Source organism: Drosophila ficusphila, unplaced genomic scaffold (genome assembly GCF_018152265.1).
Source record: "Drosophila ficusphila isolate 14025-0441.05 unplaced genomic scaffold, ASM1815226v1 contig_436, whole genome shotgun sequence".
Lineage (NCBI taxonomy): Eukaryota > Metazoa > Arthropoda > Insecta > Diptera > Drosophilidae > Drosophila > Drosophila ficusphila.
Window position 1 is genome coordinate 1,591,307 of NW_025064352.1, and position 14,181 is coordinate 1,605,487.

Consider the following 14,181-nt stretch of genomic DNA (forward strand, 5'->3'; position numbering starts at 1 on the left):
AACCGAATTTAATTTGTTTTTCGCTCGTTTTGTGCAAGCAACTTTCTCGTTTTCTTGTTGAATTCGTTTTCAATACGCAGACATATACATATACATATATATATATATGCTTTTTCTTCTTCTTTTGTTGTCTAGCTTGTAATATTTATTATCGAATTGGTAATACGGTGAAGAGAGGGGGCGAAGGGGGCTAGAAGGGCAAAAGACATGACGGCGCAGTGCGAGCAATTTCAAAAACTCCAAGTTGAATTCAGGGACCACCTCCGGCATAACTTTCAGTCGTAACTTCCGCTTCCTTTTCGATACCCTTTTCCATTCATACTGGGCTTAGTATAGGATTTCTGTTTAGAAAATGTGATTCTAATTTTGAGCATGGATTGCAATGCGGGGAATTGCCTCTGCCCTTCTTATTCAACGTAAATGCTTTTCCCATACCTTAAATTTGTTTATAAACAAACAAAACAACTTACAAGTGATTAAATAGCCCCTCAAAAAGGATTATAGAATAGTTACATAAATTAAACCTATTATATGGCATAAGTCTTTCAGCTTGTTTTAATTAAAATTAAATCGATTTAAGTAACTTTGACTTACCTTCTAAGCATATTTTCTAAATACAGTGTATAGAAACTCTTGGGGTTTTTAGTTTCTGGCCCGAAGCTAGCCGTTGCCACTCAGTTCCTCCGCTTTTCAGTTGCTGCCCTCCTCTGGCTGCTCGTTCCTGAAATGTTTGCTGCGATTGCTCCGATTGCAGTGCCTCGAAATGGAGGAGGACTCCGATCCTTCCGACGTTCGCCTTGGGTTGTTGGTCGGGACATTGGTATGCACACGCGTGGACCTCGCATAGTTGTCCTCGACAGGAAGTCTAACCTAACTCGGGCATATGCCCTGCACGTATTGCCCTTATAAATTGTTGCCAAATACATACATATAGTATATGCGGACACACATATATAGTATACACGTATGTGTGTGTGGCGAAGAGAGGACTCTCCACCTCAATTTCTGCCAACAACTTGCCCCTGCCGCTTGGGGAATGCGTGCGTATGACAGTTGCAATTGTACTTCGGACGGGTGAGAAGGGGGAAGGGGATTTCGGTATGCATGGAGGACAATTGCACAAGTCGTTGCAAACTTTTTGCCAAGCCATGTTAACTGCCAGTCAATACACGAAATGCGAATGATATGGCTTATTTGTGTCCTACGGATGTTGCCGGCCCTCTTCGTTCGTTCCCGTTTCCTGTGGCGCCCCATTGAAAAGCCAAAACCTTATGACTTATTCAGTTGATGTTCGGTTTGAGTTCGTCCTCTCAGTCGTCTTTAGCAGAGCTGCGAGTCTCTCTCTGACTCACGTCATTAATTATACGCCACGTGTCTTAGTCCTGGCAATTAAATTTTCGCATTTAATGAGAAAAGCGCCTCGCAACGTGACGCACTCACTTGCATATGGGGATACAAAAGCTGGACTCCTCCTAAATTAAGTACATGGTCAATTGCTTTACTACAAAGTAAAGAGCTGTTTGGGAAAATATAAACACTTTTCCCTTAAAAGATAATAAATAATAATAAAATTCGCTTCTATTCACGAAGTATTTAAAGATAATATTCAAATCATTATACAAGCAACTTTGTTACAATGGTTACCTAATTTATTTATAAACCGAAACTTTACTGGCAGAGATTAGGATAATCGATATTACATCCCTCTCTGAAAGTTGCTACAATTTCCGTTTCCACGAAACTCTCTCAAGGCTTCCGCTGATGAGCTTACATTCATCGTATCCTGCAACTTTAATGAATTCATTAGGTTTATAACGACGCACTCACACCTGGGAATATCCCTTGGGTTCCGAGCCCCAAGGAGTCATTGGCACACATTTCATCGGGATGTTGGCGGCTGGACGTCAAATTGGTCAAGAATAAATGAACAATGGGAAGTTGAAATAACCAGAAGGTGGCAAAAATTACATAAAGTGTTAGAACTGAATTTACATTATAGATATAATTGGTAATCAACTTTCATAGCGATAGTTTTATAGAGAAGCAGATAGTATTCGATGATATTTTTAGCTATTAAAATGTAATTAAGGGCAAGTTTATAGCTTAAATTCTTAATGAATGGGTTAATGTATTGCTTTTCAGCCTGATGAGCTAAGCCTGCGTTCCCTTGCCAATTGTATACGGTTTTCCAGGGAAAACTTTATGCTTTGACCTTTTAGGCAACTCCTAAGTGGCGGTCAAGTGGCCGGCATAATAAGGCGACGATGGGCCAAGTCGTTTAAATATTCCAAATCCCAAGTATTTCGCCTGTGCGTGCGCTCACAATTTCCAATTTAATTATACACCTGACCGAATTTGAATATTTCGCCCGAGCCTCGTGAATCTACACACACACCGTGTAGTTTATGCGGGGCCATTCACATGGCCGGGACTCGTAAATTTAACGCATTAAGATATTTAAATAATGTTTTTCCCTTCTTTCCCGTTCGCTGGTTTATATGTGAAATAATTTTGGGTAATGGCAGCAACGTGATTAGCTTGAATCATGCCACAAATTCATAAATTTCAACTGGGACGCACAACATTTTCCCTCTCATTTTCTCTTCTCCATGTTTTTCAGTCTATGTCGCCTTAATTTCCTAATGAAGCCATTCAGTGAGCGAAATGTCGCCAACCTGATTTCTTGCGCTGTAGCTATATATATTTATATAAATAGAAAAGTAAAAGTTTATTTTGCGGTTGAAGTGGATGAGACTTCAAGGAGCAATACAAACCGCAGATAAATATACGGTTGACTTATGATTTTCTCAGCCCTTTCATTAACTGTAATTAATTAAGTCAAATTAAGCTCTGTTTTGTTTGCGCTTTGCAAAATCAGAAAGAGATACATTTTGTTATTTATGTATTTTTAGTTTATGACGAAGGTAAATATATTTCATGATTAATTTATTAAAGCTGAAATGGTTTGGAACCTTGACTTAAACTGAATTTTAGCAATGCAATATAAGTCTACTAAAAATTCAACTAAATGCTAAGCCGAGCAATTCGTTCTTTTTCCAGGCAGAAGGGAAACGTTTTTTAAAAAAAAATGGCATGACCTCGTTTTACTTTCACATGAACACATATTTTACTTCGGGCAACATTTTACCTCTCAAATTGTGAATCGAAAATTTAGGGCTAAGCTTTCACTAATCCTTTGAGTTGTGGAGATGCGTTTGAGCACTTTTCTGGTTCTGAATTTTCCTGCCAGTTTCCGTTTGCATTTTGATTGCCAAAGACTGAGCATTTGAAAAATCTGCGTAAGGCATTCATGGCTTCGGGTAATTTGCACTCAAACGCACAGATTTTGAAAGCCACGCGCTCAAAAACACACACGAACACACACAAATCATACGTCAAAATCAAAATTAATCCGTTTTGTGTTATGTACAGCAATTGAAATTATGTGCTTAAAGGCTTAAATTCAGCCTAACAAACAAGCACATAAAAAGAGGGCAAAACCAAAGCACAAAAAGAGCGCATAAACCAAACACAACAACAATCCGAAAACAGAAATGTAACAATCCAGCAACAATCCCCAAACGCAGCACAAATTGCGTATGTTGCCTCACAGTCCCCTGCACACATTTCCTCCTTTCTTCCCTTTTATTTTTTTTTATCCAACTGCCGCCATTATTTGTGTTTTTATTGCTTCATACATGAAACAAAAAATAAAAAGCGTTAGCGGGATGCGGATGAGGATGCGGAGTTTGGGTAAGGTGGCAAATCGAGAGCAGAAGAATGGCGGTACACCCGCCATTTGCAACAACTGTGTCGGGGGCACTTGAGAGAATGGCATAAAACGCCTCTGACACACCATGACACATGCAGCAACAAGCTTTGAATCAGGCCCAAATGATCGATCTGTGTATACCCTTTTAAAAACTTAAAGAAAATTTCTCATAAAGAAAATACTTATAGCTTTCACCAGCTTTAATTGATTGCTAAGTAGCAAAAACCATGTCAATAAAATTTTAAAAGAATTTAAACTTCATTTAACTGCAATATACTCTATTAAAATATTAAAATGACTGTGACTTTTTTTAAGCCCAGTTATGCATACTAAATGGAAATGGTAAAATGCTTTTTGATTGTCATTTCACCCAAAGATAAATAGGCTTTTCGGTATGAAATTGCTATTTATTGTTTTTCACCTTTTACCAGTTTTTTTCTCTATTAAGCTGGCGCCCCCCAAAGCAGCTCAATATACCCTGTATATCGGTTATAAAAGCAAACAATAACAGATTTATTGCATATTTCTCGCTGGTAATTGAGATTAAACAGTTGAAAAAATAAGAATGAAAACAGCCGCTTGGCATTTCATAAACCCAGAGCTCGATATTCGCACACATGCACAGAACGAAGCCATAAAAGCAGCGCATAAATTTAAAAACTCGTATATATCGTTTTGCCTTTTCCCTTAGTCAATCGTTTTTGGGCCCCCATCGATCCTGGGGCCAATCATTTAGGCTACCCCCCCACAATCATTCCTTTCTCCTCTTCAATTCGCTTGTAATTCATTTTAATAATTGTCAAGTGCCTCACTTTATTTATGACAAACTTTTAATAATTTAATTGCTGGCCCAGCAATGTCCTCATTGCTGCTGCCATTTCTGTTGAACGTTGGGCTGTTGGTGCTATTATTGTTGCAATTGCTGGATTTGCTGCTGCGTTCGCATTTAATTGATAAATGCGTTGGGTCGAGTGGGCCAAGTGGGCGGCGTGGCAGAGGGGAGTGCGAGGGGAGCCGGCAATCGAGCGAGTTGCCAGCTGTAATTATAGATGATTTGAATAATTCAATGCTCATGCCCGCCCGTCCGTCGCGTTTTGTTTACGCAATTAATTGTGCGGCTGTGTGCCCCGAGAATAACAACAACAGCAACAGCAACAACACTGCGAAACAGTGGCCCAAAAGAGGGAATAAAGCCTTGGCAGCAAGACCCTTTAAGAACACTCTCATTTATCCTGAGAAATGTTGGCTAATAGTGTTTGTTTTGGGGAAGGAAATTATGAGTTAAGGGCTGCCCATTTCACTTATTATTCGCGCAGGCAACATTTTGCGAGTTCATCATAATCTCTGAGTTTTTTTTTGCGCAAGTCATTGGATTTAAGAACTTTAAATAATTAGTACCTTAAGATAAAGCTCACTTTGAATAAGTTCAAAATTAAAATAAAATTAAAAAGTTGAAATTTCCATATTGACATTGTTCATTTCGTTGTGTTGTTTATAATTCATGCTATTTTACAAAGCTTTTGGTTTGCTATACTAATTTATGTAAAATTATTTAGCTTATCTTTTCACGGCCAAAGATTTATTTTTTTACAGAAGTTGATTACCAATTTGATTGGCTTCCTAAGTTTTAAAGGAAACTAATATTAATAAAGTAAATATTATTAGTGTTGACCGAGGCCACTGTGCATATACGATAGGGTTGCTTGGTCATCACTCGTTTGTCGGCCTCAACTTTCTGCTTCCATTGTGCACTGTCATTTGCTTGATAAGCATGGAATACGAATATCCAAAGCGTCGCCACACATCGAAGCACCGACCACGCCCACCGCACAACATGACACGCCCGTGGCAACGAGTCCCGCCCCTTTGGAACACCTCTCCTGCGTCCTGCGTCCTTGGATAGTTTGACGCTTGGCGTTCATAAGCAATTCATGTGTTTTCCGTAAACACTTCAATTTAATTTTAGTGCCGCGGGCGCGAAATTGCTGCTAAATTATTTAGGCAAAGAATTATTAGAGCAACCCTTTCGCAAGCGGTTCTCCCGCAGTAGATTAAGCCCCCTGGCATCCCGGGTTTCAAGTTCAGGTGCGTCGGTGATTGCCAGCGGGACTGGAATTAACAAAGGTGTCAGCATACGGTGCAGAAATGTCTAGTTTTTTTTTTTTTTGCCATTCCACCGCTGTGGCGCTTCAACGCTCCCCAGCCAACTACGTCTGGCACATAATTGCGGCAAGTCGAAGATAAATTACCCAAACTCAAAACTTTGACCTAAGCGCCGTTTCCGTGAGTAAGATTAATGATGCGGCAATTGCCGAACAGCTCCGACCAACATAAAATGGCCAGCAGTAGCAACTATCACGGCAACAGCCACTCGACAACTTTATGGGATTTGAATCAAGGGTTGTGCTTTCTCTGGCTACAACAGGGGGAGGGATGAGGTGGTGGTGGTGGTGGTGGGTTGAGGGAAGGATAATAATTTCGTGGGTGGTCTGGGCGCCACATGTGGCACCCCTGCATGCCGCACTTAGGTGCGAATGGGTGCATATTTATGGATACAGATACCGGGATACTCAGCAGAAAAGATACATTTATTGCTATGCCATAAACTTTGAGTAATAAATTTCATTTTTATTGTTCTGACTGACTCTGGTTGACTGACTGACTGCCTTTTTCGGGATACCTCGAGTGCCCGGGAAATCACCTTGTTAAGGAGGGGAAGGAGGAGGGTAAGGGTCTCTCTGCCAAATTGGCATATTTATGACCAAAAGCAGTTTCACGGAAGGCGCTGCCAAAATAGCAAAAGCGATAAACGACACTTGAATGAACTGACTAAACTGTGAAAGTCTGATATATATACAGACTATGTATGTGTGTGTGTGTGTGTGTCGATGTGCCGGGGTGTGATTTATATGGCCAAGCAATCGGTGCCGAGCCAAACCAGTTTGAGTCTAAGTTTCTTTTTAAAACGCCTCGCAAGATGAATGTATCTTAAAGTTTGTGCCGTTCTGCTAATGGTTTCATAAAACCCATTGCATATGTGCTGGCCGAATGCCGAAGATGGATCGGTTTGCATCTGTCAAGGTGTGAGATATGGCCAAGAATGGCCTCAGACGTTTGCCAGCAAATTCAAACCGGTTGAATGGATGGCTACATCGTGAAAAATTGGTGAAAGAATATTCGTTTAGAAGGAAAGATATGACTGCTAAAGAATCAAAAAGATGGAGTCGTTCCTTGGAGAACGCAAATAGAGATAAACGAGATACATTTGTGCTAGAAATATGTTACCTCCAAATTTAGCAGTAAAATCTGGAGCATAAATTCCTTAAAGGATCAACAGTTTCTGAACAAAATGAAAATCCCCTGTAAGGTCGTTATAACCCATCCATATTCCTGAAGCACTCGTGCCAAAAAGGGACGGGCCAAACTTTACCGTATCCTTAATTGACTTGACGCCGATTAACTGTAATGTATCTTGAGGATATAATACATAAGTCGCACGCTTGCATATACAAAAGGGCACACCTACTGGCACGTAAAAGCACACCCAACAGCCAAGAACCTTTTTCATGTTCGGCTGCGTTAAATACACGCTCTACAGTTTGTTAAGTTCATTTAAAGTTCTGATCCCAGTCTGAGCGACGGCTTTAAAATCATTTCCTTTTTTTTTTTTTTTTTGGGTTTCATGTTTTTTTTTTGGGGAGAGGCGAAAAAGCTTTGGCCTCCTACAACAGCAGTAGCAGAAGCGGCAGCGGCAGCAACATAAATGGGAGCAGCTTATGGGGCTGAGTTTAAAACCGACATGCTCACATATGCATGCCCTGTGTGTGTGCGGGGAGGCAACTTACATATGTTATTATCGCACAAACTCGCAAATTCTCGACAGAGATAGAGCGAGCGAAACGAGCGGAGAAACTGCGCGCCAACGACTCCCAAATGTATGCTACGTTTTTCAGCATTTTTCATGCTGCGCTGCGATGCGCTGCCTGCGTCGACCTCAACGTCGACGTCGACGTCAGCGTTTGCGCCAACTAGCAGGACATCATTCCCAACGGACGCTCATCATATTTATCCTGGTCCTTGTCCAGGACTTTCTTCCTGCCGCTATTGCTGCTGTTTCTTTTGCTTTTGCTGCTGTTTGTTTTGCAGCTCGTTGACATTTCATGTCACTGTGTCACCGGCATAAAAAATTAAAAGTATAAAAATGATGCAGACCTCTGTGAGCCAACTCAGTAAGCCACTCCCACTCCCCCCACCCCCGCTCACAACCCACCACCCCCCTCTCTTCCTTTCCCCCTCCAACTCGACTCTCCTTGGGCAAATCGCTGGCATTATATGCGTAATAAAAACTTGCGGTCTGCCCGCCCGCCTGGCAGCCTGCCTCTTGTTGTTGACCTTTTCGTGGCATTCGTCCTGCTCCTCAAAGCAAGATGGTGGCAGCAAAGGATTCCTCAGTGATAACGGGCGTGGTTGTGGAGGATTGACACTTTGTTGTGTAGTTTGCTCTTTGGCATTCACCTTAAGTGCGGAAAAGGGTATCGTGTACTTTAAAAAGTTATCGCATGAATGATTAATGAGATGTAAACTGCTTGCGGATATAAGAGAAAATAATAGATAAACTATAAATGAGAACAAATAAAGCAAAATAATATTATTAAACAACAGTATATGTATATAATTATTAAAAGTAATCAAAATACATAAATCAATTCCTTTTGTTCAACTTTTCATTAACGCTTCTTTAACATTCTAAATTTTTGTAAGAGCATTCACATATCAACCAACTTTCCGCACACTTGCTGACCAACATTTTGTTGGCTTGTTTTAAAAAAGTTTTGTCCGACAAGGTTGAGGGTCAGATGGAAGCAACGCCCGCATCTGCTGCGTCCAACTTGGGCAGAAGGGGGCGTGTGTGCGTGACAGACGCCGTTCTCGACTGTCGACTCTACCCCCCACCACCACCACCCACCTCCCCTTCCCCCTGCTTTTGACCCCAGTTGTTCTTGGCCCAAAGCGATGCCTGTTTGCTGCTTGTCTGTCAGCCAACAAGTTAGTCATTTTCTGTATCAAAAAAAAAAAAAAAAAACACAAAAAATACAAAAATAAAACGCAAATAAAAAACTTTTACGACATATTTATCTTTTTCGTTTTTATTCTGCCGCCCGTCGTCCAACATCCTGACTTCGACTTTGTCCCTATCTGATATACTGTATGTGTGTGTGTGTGGGTGTAAGTGTGTTTGAGGGGAAGGTGCATAAAGGTTGATACTACTTACATATACGCACTCAACTGTGTGATGTATCATTTGTTTTACATGGTCCAAGCGAGGGAAAAAGACTTCGATTTGTCACCATCAGAGTAATGAAAAACAATCAGCAAAATTGCCGGGCGGCAAACTGAAGCTTTTCTGATTGGTTTTCTCCTGCTGCCGGGTCGGAATTTAATGTTAAGTGCATATGGCAAATGACAGTCGGAAGATTAAGTAAACAGTTGGCGATTTGCCTGACAAGATTAGATTTATTAAATCAGAATATATTTATTAAATTGAGGCTGAAGATAGATGGGCTGATGTCTTAGCTTCCAAATTGCATATTTATCTAATTTTACCATCAAAGAGATCTAAGGGTAGTTCCTCACAAAATTACTTTTGCTGCCAACGCAATGTACATATGATATTACGTTCACATGGTTCGTTGAATTAGGTGCTTACTGTAAAAAACTTATGCATGAATATGGAGTTTTATTTTTGGAAGTCCTTCTCATCTTTTGCAAATTTAATAGAACTATGATTTCTCTTCTGCTTTTGATTTGGTATTCTTCCTTTGGAGTTAATCTGAAGCTTAAGCCGTATAATTTGTGCTATCTAGACCTCGCACATAAAATACTTTCTGGCCATATATCATAACGTATAAAATATATATATGACTTATCCGAAGCTTTGAGCTGACTGGAAATAACTTACAGACTTAGGCGAATGGAAACGGGATTGAGTGCCAGTCTGCTAGGGCTCTCTACCATTTTTTTTTTCGCTTTTCGTTGGCCCTAGTTTTATGGCTGGTCGTAATGTGCGCAGGTACCCACACTCCGGCACACTCAAGGTAAACCGTCGGGAGTCTTAAAGCTCAACAATCGTGCTAATGGCCCGTACTCGTCCTTGTCGCCGTCGTCTGGTGTGGTAGGGCTCCATGGCGGAGCCGAAAGTTTTTATTTGTTATTATATACTTTGGCGTGTCAAATAAACATCACACATCTAGCGTACATGAAACATGTTTTATATGCGACTTCTCTGCGGCTGTTGAGGCCTCTACGTGTTGTGGTTGCGCACTTTCTTCCAGCTTTCATCCAAGTAGAGAGAAAAATGGGTTTAGAAGGTCATAGTTCAGCTTTATAAAAAGGAATACATTTTATTTATTTAAAATATTTATAGATACTGCTTAGGAACAGATAATACTTTCTTTTAACCAAAATCGATCTAAACAGAATTTAATAAAGGCTTTTATATATTTATATATGTTCTTATTTAGTTTTGAAACTTTTTTCACGGTGCACTTTTTTCTTTTTAGGGCTAGGCATTTCCATGTGTATGAAAGATTGCATGGCAATGGATGAGAGGGGGGAGGGGGAGGGGGTGTGGGTTTTTGGAGGTACTGTGTCACACGACTGCGGCTCATTTGCATGAGTTGTCGCAGGCTTTTAGTCGAAAACTTCCTCCGTTGTCGTTGTGGCGTGTTGGCGGCGGAGCGAAGGGTGTTCGCTTAAGCCAAAATATCAACATTGGTTCAAAAGTATAACGAAAACAATTAAATCAAGTTAATTGTTTTTACCCGTAGGCGTAATGAGAGAAATTGAAGAATTCACACGATTCTAGTAATGGAGTTATATCCTGTGTGGGGGTACAAGAGGGCTTAAAATGTAATTTTTACTTGTTTGATCTATCTAAGCCAAAATAGAAGATAGTCCCCTGAATACGAAATATACATGCTTCAATTTTAATCTGATGTGTCTCATTAAAACAGGTTGTTTTTAATACCTGATACCAAATGTTTATATATATTTTAATATTTTGTATATATATTTTTTTGCATCACTGTGCGACTACAACGCGTGTGGGCTAACGTTAATTTTATGCCATTTCATTTGCTTTCGCTTTCGGAACGTGTGATTTATGCAAAGCAGCAGCGAATAAACAAATGCCCCCGGCCAAGGTGTCTCCACACGATGGATTTATGTGAGCCGACGTGCCGAAATGAAATGGGGGCCACTAGATTATAAGATTGTATCCGTGGATCGCACCTGTCTCAACCACAAACCACTTTGTTCTTCTCTCCGTTGCAGGATGCACCTGTATTTGGTGCTGATCTCGTGCCTGGTGAGCTCCACGCACTGCTGGCAGTTCGACGGCGGAGGTCATCGGCGGCCGAGGAACACGGGAAGGGGTCCACCATCCCCATCGGGTGGCAGGGGATCAGCCGCTCTTCTAGGATCCCAGCAGCAGGACATCCTCTACGCCTGTCCGCTCAACTCGATGTGCCAGTGCGCCGGACTTCCCAACGAGACAAGCACCCTGATTGAGATTAATTGCAACGAGGTGGCCCTGTACAAGTTTCCAGGTAAGCGGACCCCGTCTATATCCACCGATTGCCCCAATATCCTGGCCTCCACATGTATCGCCTGTCAATGTGTCCTTCCACCTTGTCACGCTTTATTTATGTGGCAAATATTTTCATTGCCAGTCGGTCATAAATTGCCTTGGCCACATCACGGGCCAAGGACTCGCTGGCCTTCTTCCTTTCTCATTTCTCCTGTTTCCCCTTTCCCTTCCCCTTTTCCACAATTCCCATTTTCCCTTTTGCCATTTTTCCCAGACCAGTGAACTGCCTTTGGGGTCTTTGTGCTCCTGTCGCCTGCAGCCCGAAAAATGTAATTTTTTAATGAAGCCTCAAACAGCTTTGTCGCGGCCCACAAATAAAATGAAATCTTACATTTAAGTTTGCCAATTAGTTGTAAAAATAAAGTTTCCTTTCGTTTTATTTTGTTTTCCCCGCTTTGTATTCCCTGGTTTTTATTCTCCCCTCGTTCTGTTTCCTCGGACAAAGTTTTATAACGATTGCTGTGGCAAATTCCACGCAAATTTTGGTAGTTTTTATACCTTTTATTTATTATGTGCAAGGGTGGATTGTTTTATAGCGTGTAACATATGCTCTTACTTCGAGATCATTATGGGGAAAGTTGGTTGAGTTAATGAATTTTATGATAAGTGTGGTAAAAAATGTGAGTATTACGAACCTATTATTTGAATACCCCATCACTACGAATTTAAACAGCTAAAGTTTAAAGTAGTTAATCTAGTTCCCACTTGTGGAAAACTTTCTGGGATATAACAAAGGTTTTAAGTTTGTCCTTCATATTTCATTATAAAGTTTACAGTTCCTTTGAATTTCTTATAGTGGGTATGATATATTCGTAAGACTCTAAAAGACTTTGCTCCCTTCTTAAGTAATGAATGAATGGCAAGTTTCCATTGCTCCATTGTCATTTTCCATTTCCATTCCCAGCGCAAAATGTTTCTCATTGCGGTGGCTTCTTTTCTGCACGCTTTGTGTATGTTTGAGTCTTGCGTTGAAAATATTACCATTCTACACTCCGCTTCTTCTTCGTTAACAACTGTGACACGCCCACAGAGTCGCCTTTTTTGGCCAAAAGTTGCCGCATAAAGTTGCTAAAAATAAAAAAATAAAGGAAACAAAATAATAAACAAAGTTGTTGACTGGCAAAACACACAAAAATTGGCCAGACATTGGCAGCACCGGGAATAGAGACAGGAAGAGTGGAGTACTATTGAAAAGTTTGTCTCCAGCTCGATGGCTTTCCCCGGAGAATGTGGGAGGCGGGGGGCTGGACGAAGTAGCCACTCCGCATTGCCAATTTATCCTTCGTTTCTTGTGCAAAACTTTCCAATTGCATCTGCATTGGCTTTTGCTTTAATGAAAAACTTTAAAATATTACGACTAATCGAATTAAAACGAATGGCACGTCGGACAAGCTTTCCCAAATCAAAATTTGTTTATATCCTTTTCTTCGTGTTTCCTAGGAAAATAAAGTGTGTGTTTTTACAGCTTTAAGCACTGCACTCCAAACAGATGTCTCAATTTTAAGACATCCACAATATGAACGTTTACATACGCATATACATATATACATATATGTATAAAATATATATCTATATTTGACGACGTTGATGGGGATGTTAGCGACAACGATTGCATTTTAGCAGCAGAAGAAATGTTGCAGCTGGAAAACTTTTGGCAATTAGCAATTCTAATGCAGACGGACACACAGAGAGATGCGAGAAAGGGGAAGAGAAAACACTTTGGTTGACAGCCTGGCTAATTGCGTGCCACGCCCCCACCTTCCCTCCTCCCACCACCGCCTTCCGCCAGCCATCCCCTCATCGAATCAACTTCCTGGCTGGCATGTCACCATGTGGTCGAGAAAACCCGGAAAAAAAATATCCAAAACTATGCACCCAGAAATTTTTTGAGGAAGGAGAAGAACCGAAAAAGGAGGGAGGAGATGGAGCAGAAGTGGATTTGACAACTGTAACTGGGGACCCAAGGACTAGTTGAAAATTCATTTAATATCTCAAAATTTCCATTGCGTCGCTGGCGCACAGAAATTGCAGCAGTGGCACTTTTGTTCCTCCACAGCTCTGAATATGTTCGTAATTTAATGTTGAATTTCTATTGTCTATTGCTTGGATGTGCAGGAGGGAATAGAAACAAAAAGAAAAAATGTAGAGCTACAATTTAGATTTATTTTTAATGTTTCATTTTGGGAACTGCTCCTGCCGGTCACTTTCACGCTTGGCCAGAGGCTTTTTGGTAGATAACAGCATCCTTGGTTCGATTCGGCCGCAATTTTCATGCCCAAAACTATTTGCTAGTGACCGAAAAACCGAAAATGAAAGACGACAGTTTGCCCACATGCCGCACGTTTCCTGCTCCCGTTTCGTACTCTCTCTATATTTTTTTTTTTTTTTTTTTGGTTTTTGTTATTGCCCGGTGCAGGACAGAAACTATATGGATATAAATGGTAGCTTCCCAGGCCATCACACCCACTCGGTTCCTGTCTTTAGTTGCCTTCCTGAATGCCGGGGCAAAACAATAACTTTTCAGCTGACGTAATCTTCATCAACACACGGACGCACAGGCTCTAAGGCTTCAGTTTTGGCTGTCGGTTGGTAGCAGATTGGTCCCCAGTTCCAGCCAGCTTTAGTTGGGTTATAGAGCCCAAATTGCTGAAATGGTTGTGTTAAAATTTGGGACTATGTACCAAGACAGGTTTTGTCGCATCACCTAAAATGACTTTCCTTTTGGCCAGCATACAATGGCTCTCAAAATATGTGCATGTGG

The 14,181-nt window shown here is 40.9% G+C and overlaps 1 protein-coding gene across 1 annotated transcript in view; it reads left to right on the top strand.

Annotated features, from left to right (window-relative positions):
• The window catches only part of LOC108098445 (chaoptin), a 39,756-nt gene that overhangs the window by 11,201 nt on the left and 14,374 nt on the right, over positions 1–14,181 (top strand). The window contains 1 exon segment of the mRNA XM_017201348.2: positions 11,105–11,379. Coding sequence (XP_017056837.2) covers positions 11,106–11,379 — 274 coding nt within the window. The 5' untranslated portion in view covers position 11,105.